Source organism: Purpureocillium takamizusanense, chromosome 12, assembly GCF_022605165.1.
Source record: "Purpureocillium takamizusanense chromosome 12, complete sequence".
In the NCBI taxonomy this organism is placed as follows: domain Eukaryota; kingdom Fungi; phylum Ascomycota; class Sordariomycetes; order Hypocreales; family Ophiocordycipitaceae; genus Purpureocillium; species Purpureocillium takamizusanense.
In genome coordinates this window covers 400,890-412,920 of record NC_063079.1, presented here as the reverse complement: position 1 = coordinate 412,920, position 12,031 = coordinate 400,890, and the positions used below count along the sequence as shown (strand labels likewise).

General features: G+C 57.2%; 3 protein-coding genes and 1 non-coding gene across 4 annotated transcripts; 3 read left to right on the top strand and 1 right to left on the bottom strand.

Annotated features, from left to right (window-relative positions):
* Window positions 1-312: 312 nt before the first annotated feature.
* Window positions 313-384, bottom strand: JDV02_010338. The gene has a single exon. It is a non-coding gene; the product is annotated as a tRNA-Gln (tRNA).
* Window positions 385-2,527: 2,143 nt separating this feature from the next.
* JDV02_010337 (uncharacterized protein) lies at window positions 2,528-7,128 on the top strand (the record flags this gene model as incomplete). The annotated part of the gene is made up of 5 exons (XM_047992071.1): window positions 2,528-2,953; window positions 3,013-5,081; window positions 5,133-6,038; window positions 6,091-6,499; window positions 6,577-7,128. 5 exons carry the CDS (start codon window positions 2,528-2,530, stop codon window positions 7,126-7,128), a joined length of 4,362 nt encoding a protein of 1,453 aa, XP_047848084.1.
* A 780-nt stretch (window positions 7,129-7,908) lies between these two features.
* On the top strand, window positions 7,909-8,982 carry JDV02_010336 (Non-specific serine/threonine protein kinase; the record flags this gene model as incomplete). The annotated part of the gene is made up of 2 exons (XM_047992070.1): window positions 7,909-8,175; window positions 8,254-8,982. 2 exons carry the CDS (start codon window positions 7,909-7,911, stop codon window positions 8,980-8,982), a joined length of 996 nt encoding a protein of 331 aa, XP_047848083.1.
* A 742-nt stretch (window positions 8,983-9,724) lies between these two features.
* Window positions 9,725-11,991, top strand: BNA3 (Kynurenine--oxoglutarate transaminase). Its single transcript, XM_047992069.1, has 6 exons — window positions 9,725-10,105; window positions 10,196-10,455; window positions 10,523-10,595; window positions 10,647-10,816; window positions 10,900-11,115; window positions 11,177-11,991. The coding sequence occupies exons 1-6, from the start codon at window positions 9,927-9,929 to the stop codon at window positions 11,668-11,670; spliced, it is 1,392 nt and encodes a 463-aa protein (XP_047848082.1). The 5' UTR covers window positions 9,725-9,926; the 3' UTR covers window positions 11,671-11,991.
* The last annotated feature ends 40 nt before the right edge of the window (window positions 11,992-12,031 follow it).

The following is a 12,031-nucleotide window of genomic DNA, read 5'->3' as shown; positions in this document are numbered from 1 at the left end:
CCTCTGAACCCTATCGCGTGGCACTCTGGGGAGCCAATACCGATCGGAAAGAAGCTTGTTCAATGGGATTACGGTCCGAGAAAGTTTACCAGAGCAGCGACAACAGCCCCTCACATCTCGCACCCCTACGAAGTACAGCTTAAACAGCGGAGCTGTCCCGTCTCACACATTCATACTTCGTACTTCCACCGCAGATCACGTGCCGCCCACAGATCGCAAGAAAACCTCAATCCTCAAGTCAAGGTTGACGACGAGGCAAAAAAATGGCTAGCCAGGCTGCATCACCACAATCGCTGCAATCAGCAAAAGTAAAGGTTCCAGGGGGAGTCGAACCCTCGCTGGCGGAATCAGAATCCGCAGTCATAACCGTTAGACCATGGAACCGTTTGAAGCGGTGATCCACTTCCCATGGCGAGTTGGTGTGTTGATTTGATGGAGAACCGGGCGAGATAATGAGGGCTATAAATCTGGAGCTATGTGTCGCACTGGGCCTGAGCCCTACGGAGCGGCGAGTTCGCAATACGAAGCACGAAGTACGTACCTACTCCCGAGTCCACAGGTACCTACGTGCAGCACAGACGTCCTAGGCGGTGGCTGCAATGCCTACACAGTGGACCGGATCAGAGCTTGTGTTCGATCTAAGGGCATGTCCGGTCCGTCCGATACCGTGCTTGTTCGACGGGCCAGCGCGTCCCGGACTTGACGGCAACTCTGTAGCCAAACACGACTGGTGCGTCGGGAGAAAAGGGTTATCACTACTTCGTACGGCTAGTCGGGGTTTGTGGCACAAAGTAGCGCGGTCCGATAGCGTTTGCATTGCTGAGTGTTCCTCGTACGGCAAGACAGACAGCCTTGGTCCGGACGCAGTCGTTTGAAGGAGAGTACCGTAGGTTCCTGAGATTCTGGGGTATAGGCGAGTTTGTTGCGTATCTCGTACTGTATACCTCGTGACGTACTTCGTACACTTCGGTCAGGGAAAAGTCCATGAGTCTTGGGCACGCAGTTTCGAACAGTCCCAGGTCGTGTGGCGGCAAACCGTTGTCGCGTCCGAGCCCGGTCTGGCACGCTCATCCCTCCGTTATGCAAGTGGCGACAAAAGGCAACCGTACGTGCCATCTTCATGCTCGTCTCGCCAAGCCGTGCCAGGTCGGGATGCATCGGTGTGGAACAACGCGCATGTCAAGTCTGACTGCCGTCCTGCGTCGAGAGCTGGTGCCACGACAGCTGGTGACGCTGGGCACATCCGTCGGGAAGGTCTTTGAGGCGGCCGGCCGGTTGCGAGGCGTTCAAGCACAAGAACTTGGTGGGTCGATTCAGCATTGGCGCAGATGCGGCGGAGCCACGACGAGGCCCCCGTGCCAGTGGCGTGGACACATCTTATCAATCTCATCAGCCTGTGGCAGCTGCAAGGCACAGCCTCTGACGATCCAGGGGTGCACGAACGCCTGGGCGCGTACGTACCAATCGAATCAATGAGCAACACCCACGCGCGCGCGACGTCGCGGCCTTGGACGGACTCGAATGTTAGGACAAAGGCAGTAAGGTAGCTAATGGTATTTCGTAGCTGTCACGTAGAGCGACGAGTTCGTCGATGGCCAGGCCTGGCATGACGCTTCGACAGGGGAAGAGGACATGCCGCCTCGCCGACAGATGCCAGGCCTGCCATGCGTTTTGGGTGTCATTTTAGTTAGTACGTACTGCACTCCCGAGTAGGCAGGGAGGCGGTCTCTCAGACAGGGAGGACGAAAGGGCCCACACAACAGTTCGTCGCCTGCCGCGTCTGGTGAGCCACGCGGCCTTGGCTCAAGGAATCGTACCTTTGCCGATGCAACCGCGCAGCGCGTCGACAATTTCTGTGGCAAGCCCCAAGATTTCATCAATGCGCATGAGGTCGTTACCAGTCGTTCAGGCCGTCATTTGTGCAGCGGCTGCCAGCAATGCTGACCCCCATCGCGATCTCCCACCAGGTGCTTGATTAGGCCTAGGCCGCGCCAACTCCAGGCCTGGGCGCCCGGCGGCCAAATGTACCTCGGGGGAAGACGATAGAGCGCCCAGTACCCTGCAGGTACCTCGGGTTGCTAGCTCAGCTCCGACCGCCGCCTAAACTTGCGGCACATCGCCCGCCCCCTCCAAGCACGCGAGACCCAAAGTCACCACGGATGGCTAACAAATTTGCTCCACACCCACCTCGGCCGGACGCTCCCCCTCAGCGCCCTCCTCGCTGCCAGACCCCCGTACTAGGCAGTCAATTGCTCTTCCTCCCTTGTCCTCCTACCCACTGCCTGTGCCACTCGCTGTGCCCAGCATCGAACGACCACCACCACCACCAACCTCACCTCAACTCACCTCACCTCACCTCTTCGCCTGGTCGTGCAAAGCAGCGACCGCAATCCTGCGCACTCTGCTCGCTTATTTACCCTGTGCAATTCGACGCCTCGGAGCAACCGTACCGTTTGCGCAGCTGCGGCCAGAACCTTTCCCCCCATGGCCCGGTCGCATGTAGCGGCTTCAGATTGATCGACCCGCCATGTCGACTGACGTTGCCTGCGCCGTCTCCGCCGGACCTGGCAGCGGACCTGCCGCCGTTTCCGCCTCCGCCTCGGCCGTCGCCGCGCACGACGATGCTGATCTGTCAAAGGATCAGATCGAGTGCGCCAAGCAGCCCCCGCCCTCGTTTCTGCACTCGCCGCCTGATAGCAACAATGCGATCAAGTCGGATGCGAGCGACTCGGAGCTAAGTGACCTCGACGACGAACCCATTCTGGACGACCCCCCTGTCGTCCCGCCCGAACTTGAATACCGCCCGGAGTCGCAGACACAAGACGCGCAGGATGCGCAACAGAAGGAGCAGGTCGAGGAGGAGGACATTGGCGAGGTGTTGCCGGACCACTGGTCCGGGGCGGTGCCCGTCTTTCGCCCGACCATGGACCAATTCAAAGACTTTCAACGTTTTGTACGTGGCCCCCATACCGTTCCACGCGTATATCGTTGCCAACTAACGCGTGGGAATAGATGAAAAAGGTGGATAGCTACGGAATGAAGTCCGGTATTATTAAAATCATCCCCCCACAAGAGTGGAAAGATACTCAGCCTCCTCTTGACGACCTCGTCAAGCACGTCCGAGTGCGCGAGCCCATCAAACAGGATATCATGGGCTCAAACGGCACATACCGGCAGGTCAACATCTTGCACGGCCGCTCTTACAATGTACCGCAGTGGCGGCAGCTGTGCGAGCAGAGCGAGCACCAGCCGCCCGCGAGACGCGGTGAGCGCCGAGCCAATGCCGACAAGCCTAGGCCTGCTCGACGTCCCACCGCCCCAAAGTCGGCAACCGAACCATCTACTCCCAAGAAGCGTGGAAGGGGGAGGCCGACCCGGGGCAAGGGTAAAATGGCCCCGGCAGATGAAGAAGAGGAGCGGCCTATGACACCTGTGTCGCCAAAGGCCGAGCCGCAAATTGGTGAGGACATGCCCGTCGCTTCCATCGAAGGGGACCCTGCAGAGGATGTCGGGGACAACGACGACATGAAACGCCCCGTGGGCCGAATGGGCGGTTCGAGACAGGCCAAAGCAAAGACCCAGTCTGTCTCTGCCCGTCGCAAATATAGCCGCCGCGAAGGCTCGGCAATGATTGACGAGGCCGCTTTCAAAGACTTCGATTATCGGATGGACATATCCGACTATACGCCCGAGCGGTGTGAGGAACTCGAGAGGGCGTACTGGAAGACTCTGACATACGCTGCTCCGCTCTATGGCGCCGACATGATGGGCACGCTTTTCGACGACAGGACCGAGATCTGGAACCTCAACAAGCTCCCCAACCTACTAGATGTTCTAGGCACAAAGGTCCCCGGAGTGAACACGGCATATCTTTATCTGGGCATGTGGAAGGCCACTTTTGCCTGGCATCTTGAGGACGTGGACCTCTACAGCATCAACTACCTACACTTCGGCGCTCCGAAGCAGTGGTACAGCATCTCACAAGCTGACGCTCGCAGGTTCGAAGCAGCGATGAAGAACGTCTGGCCCGCAGATGCCAAGGCTTGCGATCAGTTCCTTCGACACAAAGGCTTCCTGATATCCCCGCACCACTTGCTGACACACTACGGCATCAAGGTCAACAGGGTGGTGTCATATCCCGGAGAGTTCGTCGTCACGTATCCCTACGGTTACCATTCCGGCTACAATCTCGGGTACAACTGTGCCGAAGCTGTCAATTTCGCCCTCGACTCTTGGTTGCCAATGGGCAAGATTGCAAAGAAGTGCGAGTGTGCCCAAGCCCAAGATAGCGTGTGGATCAATGTTTATGAGATTGAGCGCAAGCTTCGCGGCGAGGAGACCGAGTACGAAGAAACAGAAGACGAAGATGACGATGACGACGAGGACATGTCCGGCCTTCCTACTCCACCTGCTAGCCACGGAATGAAATTCAAGGACGGTAGCCGCAAGAGGAAGCGTGGACCAGGAGGTAAGGATAAAATCAAGGTCAAGAAGGTGAAGCTCCGTATCAAGACAAGGGTCGAGCCTCCGTGCTGCCTGTGTCCCCACGACATTTCCGAATTGGAACTGTTGCCCACCGAGGACGGCAAAAAGGCCCACCGCCTCTGCGCCCTCTACATGCCCGAGACTTATATCGATAGCGTCGACGGTAACGAGGTGGTTTGCAACGTCAGCGGTATTCACAAAGACCGCCTGGATCTCAGGTGTCTCCTCTGCCGGTCAAAACGAGGCGCCTGCTTTCAGTGCTCGCACAGCAAATGTGCCCGGGCCTATCACGCTACGTGTGCCGCCGCCGCGGGTTGCTTCGTGGAGGATCAAGACGTACCTGTCTTTGGCGAGGATGGCACCGAGTTCAAGGAGCAGGCCTTCGACTTTAGCTGCAGGTTCCACCGAACTCGGCGCGATAAAAAGCACGACGCCGATGTGCTGGAAGCAGACAGTCGCATTCGTTCCGCGGCAGAGTCACTGCGGAGAGGCGAGATTCGACAGTTCCAGTATCTCAAAGGCGAGATATTTGCGGGCATCGTGGTTGAAAATCGCGAAGAGGACGAGACGGTCCTCATCAACGTCCTTCCTACCAGGTACAGGCGACCAGCCAAACCGTGTGAACAAGGGTTACTAACAAACGACAGTGATACCATTGAGGTTCAGTGGAAGTGGCTGCTGCTGCCCGATCCGGCGGACTCTCGGCTTCCGAAGGCATCCGCCAAGGCGATCCCCCTGCCTGCATCACGCAAAGCCAAAGACAAGCTCAACACCAAGAGACTGCAAGAGGACAAGCCAAGGAAAGATGACCCATTCGCCGAGGGTTACACTTGGGCCGAGTTTTTGGCCGAGCCCGTCACGAACGCGAACCAAGCAAAGGTGGACTTCTCTAAGCCTGACCAGATTTGGTACTATCTGGGGAAGACGTCTACCGACGCGAAGGCGCAATACACCGAAGACACGAGCAAGTCGCGACACAACCCCAAGGGCAACTATTTGGATACCTTGCCTAAGCCTGCCAAGCCCCCCAAACCTGCAGCGGCTGTCAAACCCGTAGCTTATGGCCAGCGACATGGTGCAACCGGCGGCTTCACCTACGCGCCCTATGCCACGAGCGCGCAAGCGGTTGGCATCCGATTCGATAAGCCTTACGTGTACAAGCCCAAGGGACCGATCAACTCACAGCAGCAGATGCACACAACTCAATATTTCGCTCCAGCGCAAACGTCGCATACCCTTTCTCCATCAACTTACTCAAATCAGAATCACTACGCAGCCGGGCAGGGTTATCAGAACAGTGGGATGTATTCCGTCCAGAGGTTTGAGCCTGTGAGCAGCGGCACCTCACAAACTGCCTCAGCTGCTCCTCAGAACCACCATCAAGCTGGAGTGCCAAACGCTCCGAGAACGGTGGCAGCGCCAGCACAAACCTGGCAGCAGCCCTCGCCTGTCACATATCAGAAGCCTTCATCGGTCCATCAGAGCCGGCCGAACTGGCAGGTTCACTCATCAGTGTACCAGAAATACCCGTTTTTCCAGGTCAACCACAACAGGTATGTAGTAATACCGGGTCCGAGGAATGCAGTACGCTGATTCATATGGCAGGGACGCTTTAAAGTACCGGACGCCCTACTCACCTTGGGGCGGATTCACAAACGGGTACGAGGGCGACTTGCGGGCGCACCTCATGTCACAACAAAGCAACATGCTTCAGCGACCGTACGCAAACTCCATGTCGCCGGGTCTGAGAGGATCATCTATGGGGACGTTTGGATCGCATCACGTCCAACAGCTCGGAAGACCTGCTGAGCACTCGCCGCCTTCACATACCCCACAGCCCAACCCGGTTGCACATTCGCAATCCCACAACATGTTTGTGCCGCTACAGCCAAACATGCAGCAACAGCCGAGCGCTACTCCTCCCAATGGCGGCATGCAAAAACATGAGCAAAGGGCCCACCAGCCCTTACAGGCCCAAAAGCCGAAGCCAACCCCTGTTCCCAAGTCGTATAAGGTATGACTGATCGCTGTCATGAAGCTTGTGCTGCAGTCTGCGACATACTATCTACGACATACTAATGACCAATGCAGATTCCGGCGAAACAGTCTCCCGTGCCTCTACCTCCGCATATCCTCGCCGCCATGGGCTCAACGCCAGGCACACCAACGCCTGCTCCGCCCTCAAGTACATCGGCAACTCCAGCAAACGAACTTGACAGGGCAGTTGCACAAGCATCCCCGGCTGCCCAAACGTCACTTTCGCCAACGCCCATGTCGGGTGTCAAAGCGACCACACCGTTGAGGATGTCTACAACGCCGGTGCCGATTCCAAGACTGCCAGGAATATCGCAAGCTGCGACCGCGTCACCTGTTCCAAGCCCACAGGTTGAAAATGCTTCAGTGCCAGAAATAGGGGCATCCTCCTTGGATGCCCCGCCTCAGCAAGCCTTGACTAGTGCAATCTCCGCCCCGTTGGATACTCAAACGTCTCGTGTGGATGAACAAAAATGTCAAGAGTTTGCCGACGTGCCTGGACGCGGGTCTATGGAATTTGTAGAGAGGATGATGGAAAACTTAAAGAAGGCTTCACAGCGGGATGGGGCCCAAGGGAATAACGGAGAAAGAATGGAATGGGCAGCATAGACGCGGCGTTGTGATTTCAAAGGTGCGCACCAGGTGGCAAATATGGCTTCAACATGGGTCACGGAAGGGTTTGGCGTTGGGAATTTGGCGGCGCATGACTTTGCTTTCCAAGATTCCCCATTAGAGGATATTCCTTTTGCTTTGGAATCAGCGGCCACGGCGCACACACCTGGAAGCGAGGCTGGCCATGGGTTGGCTGCGGCGTCTGCTTGTATGATGGATTGGTCCTATATCTAGCTGATTACAACGCTTTCGTGGTCGCTCGGCATTTGCAGGTATCTGCAGCACTGTACGATAGTCACACAAATGACCCTTTTTTTGCAGGAGGCCGCCATGTCTTGGGCTTTGCGTTTGGTCGACGAGCGTTTGACGTGCGAGGCGTCAACTGCGCAAAGGCAGAGAGGTCGGTGCCGTGGGAGGGGGCTGCACTGGTCAACCGCGCTACAATGGCCGCCCTCCCCCTCCCCGTTTGGAGCTTGGAGGTGGATTCACGGGACCGAACAGAGGCGCATGAGAGAGACTGAGTCGTGGAGGTAGGAGGAACGGGCGCTGTTGATGCCTGGGGGGGCGACGGCAAGGAAAGAGCTGCGTTTGCCCGCGACTGCCCCCCAGCTGGCCCTCCGTCTTCCAATCCTTTGACCTCCAATCAAGCACCCCGATCCCCCAGTTGCTGCTAGTCTTCCTCCTTGCACCACAATCAGTATACATTCACGGGTGCAGACCCTGCCACATCGGTGACGGAGGGGCAGAATCTTGGCACTTCGTGACATTGCTACAGCCATGTCTAATGAAGTGCAACCCGGCGGCGTTCTTTCGCCCAGCGAAGACGACCCACGCCCAACAGATGATGCTGGTTCCCGTTCCAAGACCGAAACCCGCAGCCCCAGGGCTGTAAAGTATATCAAAGGCACTGTTCTAGGGCGCGGAGGCTATGGAACCGTCTACAAGGTCCGGCGTGTGAGTGACGGTATGATCTTTGCGGGCAAGGCCTCCAAGTCGCTACGGGGTCTAGAGCACGAGGCCAACGCCCTGCGATCTCTCAACCACGTACGCAAGCAACCCCCACCCCCCTTGGCCCCCTAACTGAGGAGACCGGACTGGTTTCTGATTCTATGACGATACAAGGAAAACATCTTGAGGCTCGTCGAGCTGTACAGGGATCCCGAAAATCCGTCTGCCGCGATCCTCATAACCGAATGGTGTCCGTATGGGACCCTCCAGGAGCGCATCGACCAGGCGACGCCCAACATGGACAAGTCTGAGATCAAGCAGGTCATGATCCAGATCTCGGACGCCCTGACCTACCTGCACGACGAAAAGAGACTATATCATCGGGACGTCAAGCCGCGAAACATCCTCATCCGCGGCCTACATCCCTTCTCTGTCATCCTCGCCGACTGCGGGGACGTGCGCCGGCTCGAAAGCAAGGGCTCTCTCCGCGGCACGCCGCAATACTACTCCCCGGAGATCTTGCAGTACAAGCGCCACTACGGCAGCGGGGACGACGTCTGGGCCTTGGGCGTCACGCTGGCGGGCATGCTGCGGCAGTGCCCGCAGTTCCGCCTGTCGGATAAGATCGTCACAAACAACAACGACGACGCCGCTGAGGAGCTGCGCAAGTGGCCGCACCGCTTGCAGAATCATGTGCAGCAGCTTCTGGCGCTGAACCCGCGACACTGGCTTGTGCGCACCATGGCCGAGATGTTGGCTTGGGAAGTGGACGAGAGGATATCGGCTGCAGCTTGCGCGGAGGCATTCCGGGTCCTGAACGAAGAGAGCATGGGTGAACCTGGTAAGCCTTGGGACTTTGGCATCGCATCGCCCGAGGGCTTCAAGCCGATTTCCTTTTGGTGATCATCGTGGTGCTGGCGGGTGCAAGGATCCAACAGCGCGTCTGAAGGGGAGGGTAGGACAGGTAGTTGCAGCCTTGCAGAATCAAAGGCATGTGCCTCTACTCTGTTCTCTAGACATGAGCCATTTGCGGAGGGCTTTCGGCGATTCGGCGATGGAACATCATGTTTCGTTCCCAGTTTCGTGGGTGATCGGACGGTGGGGGCGGAGGTGGGAGTGCAGCGTCTTAACTTTTTCGATGCTCCTTCTAAGAATGGAAGCGAGGTGAACAGGGACGGGGCTATCATCGGCCTACTCGAAGTATACCCAACAAGCGCGCATTTCTGACATTCCACTTGTGTGACTCTTCCATTGGTGAGGCTCAGGTCGCACAGGTTGGCATGGCGTTGGGCAAATACCTGCGGAATCGGCTGCACGTGGGACGACAACACAACCGTCACGTTGTGGCCATGTAGCTCTTAGGAAGCGGCCTACTTCTTGAAGGAAGGCCTTACGGATCACTAGGCGAAGTTCATAGAGACAAGGCACAGAAGAGCAAAGACCGAAATAATAATAGATTTCAGGGCATTATTGTGTCAATAACTGGACTTCTTACCCTGTCTTGCTACTGATGACAGTGTGACAGGAAAGGTAAGAAGAGGTACTGAGCTTCGAGTGGGAAATGCCGGATCCAACTGCCTTCAGGGGTCCCAGCAAGCACTGTTGACGCCATTCCGGCGCCCCAGTCATTTGACACCTTCGCACTGGCTTAGTCATTGCTTTGGCCCACCAACTTCGGCTCCGGCATCGCGAGCGATGTCGCAAGCTACCCCAAACGCAATAGCCGATGGAAAACGTTTGAGCGCTGACTGGTTGATGACTACGGATTCCAAAGGGCGCTGCCGCTTATTCGTTACCTTTCCGCGTCACGGCCTGGTCTTTTTTGTTTTTTGACATTTGATCAATCAATGTCTCGTTTGGGAGCGCAGCTTCTATCGACTCATCTGCGAACCGCCACGCCAAAACTACCACTACTGCGGGCCAACGTACGGCCAGTCTTCGAGGTTAGATTCTACAGCGAGATAATGAGCGGCAGTGGCAAGCTCAAGCCCGCGGCGCGGGTGTCTGGCCAGAAGCAGGATGTGTGGTAGGTGTTCCGCGTCGTCGCAGCCTCCGACCGACCGACGGGCTTGCTGGGGAGGAGGGGACGGACACGGGCGGCTCACAGCAACAACAGGTCCATCATCAACGAGGCGGCCGCTGCATCGCCCCAGCAGCCCATTGTGAACATGGGCCAGGGTTTCTTCGGATACAACCCGCCGCCCTTCATCCTCGATGCGGCCAAGGATGCCCTGGACCGTGTCGAGTGCAACCAGTACTCGCCCACCAAAGGCCGCCCGCGCCTCAAGAAGGCCATTGCCGACGCCTACTCGCCGTTCTGGGGCCGCAAGATTGACCCGGAGACTGAAGTGACCATCACCACTGGAGCCAACGAGGGTATGCGCCCACATTACCGATGAGGCTTTTGTATGTTTGGGGGGGTCGTTTCTGACGGGCAAATTAGGCATGCTTAGTGCCTTTATGGCCTTTATCGAGCCCGAAGACGAGGTCATCATCTTTGAGCCCTTTTTCGATCAGTAAGACAACCTTGGAAATTAGAGATGCATGGTAGCTGACCCCAGAGGCAGGTACATTAGCAATATTGAGATGCCTGGCGGCAAGATTGTCTACGTACCCATGCACCCGCCCGCAACGGGCGCCACCAAGACGTCCTCAGCAGCCGAGTGGACTATCGACTTTGACGAGTTGGAGCGCGCCATCACCCCCCGGACGAAGATGATTGTCCTCAACACTCCTCGTACGTGTCCCTGAATTTTCGCTGGACTAGGTGGCGACAGCGCAGCCCATTCCTTTGCGCAACAGCTAACTCGAACGCGCAAGACAACCCTGTTGGCAAGGTCTTTTCCAAGGATGAGCTGCAGCGGATCGGTGACCTCTGTGTCAAGAATGAAATCATCATTTTGTCGGATGAGGTTTACGATCGGCTGTACTATGTACCTTTCACGAGAATCTCACGGCTGTCTCCCGAAATTGAGCGACTGACCATCACGGTCGGCTCCGCGGGCAAGAACTTCTACGCCACGGGATGGCGCGTCGGTACGTCGCCGGCCACTGAGGCAACTTGTAGAATAGTGCAAAGACTAACTCACACCGTCAGGCTGGCTCATGGGTCCGGCGGATCTGATCAAGTACGTCTCCGCGGCGCACACGCGCATCTGCTACTCCTCCGTCTCACCCCTGCAAGAGGCTTGCGCCGTGGGCTTCGAGCAAGCAGACGCAAAGGGCTTCTGGGACGAGACCATCAAGGACATGAAGGCGAAGATGGACCGCTTCAACGAGGTATGGGACGAGCTGGGCATGCCTTACTCGGAGCCCGAGGGCGGGTACTTTGTCCTGGTCAACATGAAGAAGGTCAAGGTTCCCGAGGACTATCCGTTCCCGCCACACGTGGCAAGCCGGCCGCGCGACTTCAAGCTCGCCTGGTTCTTGATCCAGGAGGTGGGCGTGGCGGCGATCCCGCCGACGGAATTTTACACGGCCAAGAACGCACACATGGCAGAAGACTACATCCGGTTCGCCGTCTGCAAGGATGACGATGTGCTGGAGGAGGCCAAGCGGCGACTGAGGGGTTTGAAGAAGTACATGGAGTGAAAAAGGGAGCGTAGCGTTCCGTCTCCTTTTCGTCTCCATGCGCTTGGTGAGTGGTTTATTTCTCTGCAAGCGACAGCAGATACCTAGACTCGGATAGATTCTGGCTGTCTCGAAGTTGAAGATGATTCACCTCGTATGTACCCCGGACTTTCAGGGGGTCGGCCCATGGCGGAGGCACCCATTCGTCCCCGTGGGGGAGGGCACGCCTATGTGATTATCGGCAAGGGTTATGAACTAGACGGGCTTAGGCTGAGAGCAAGAGATGCGCGGAGGCCGTGGGAAGCGTCTTTATTCTAGAATGATACGGAGACGTCGAGAAAATGAATCGGCTCCTGGCACGGTGCATCGATGGTCGTAAATG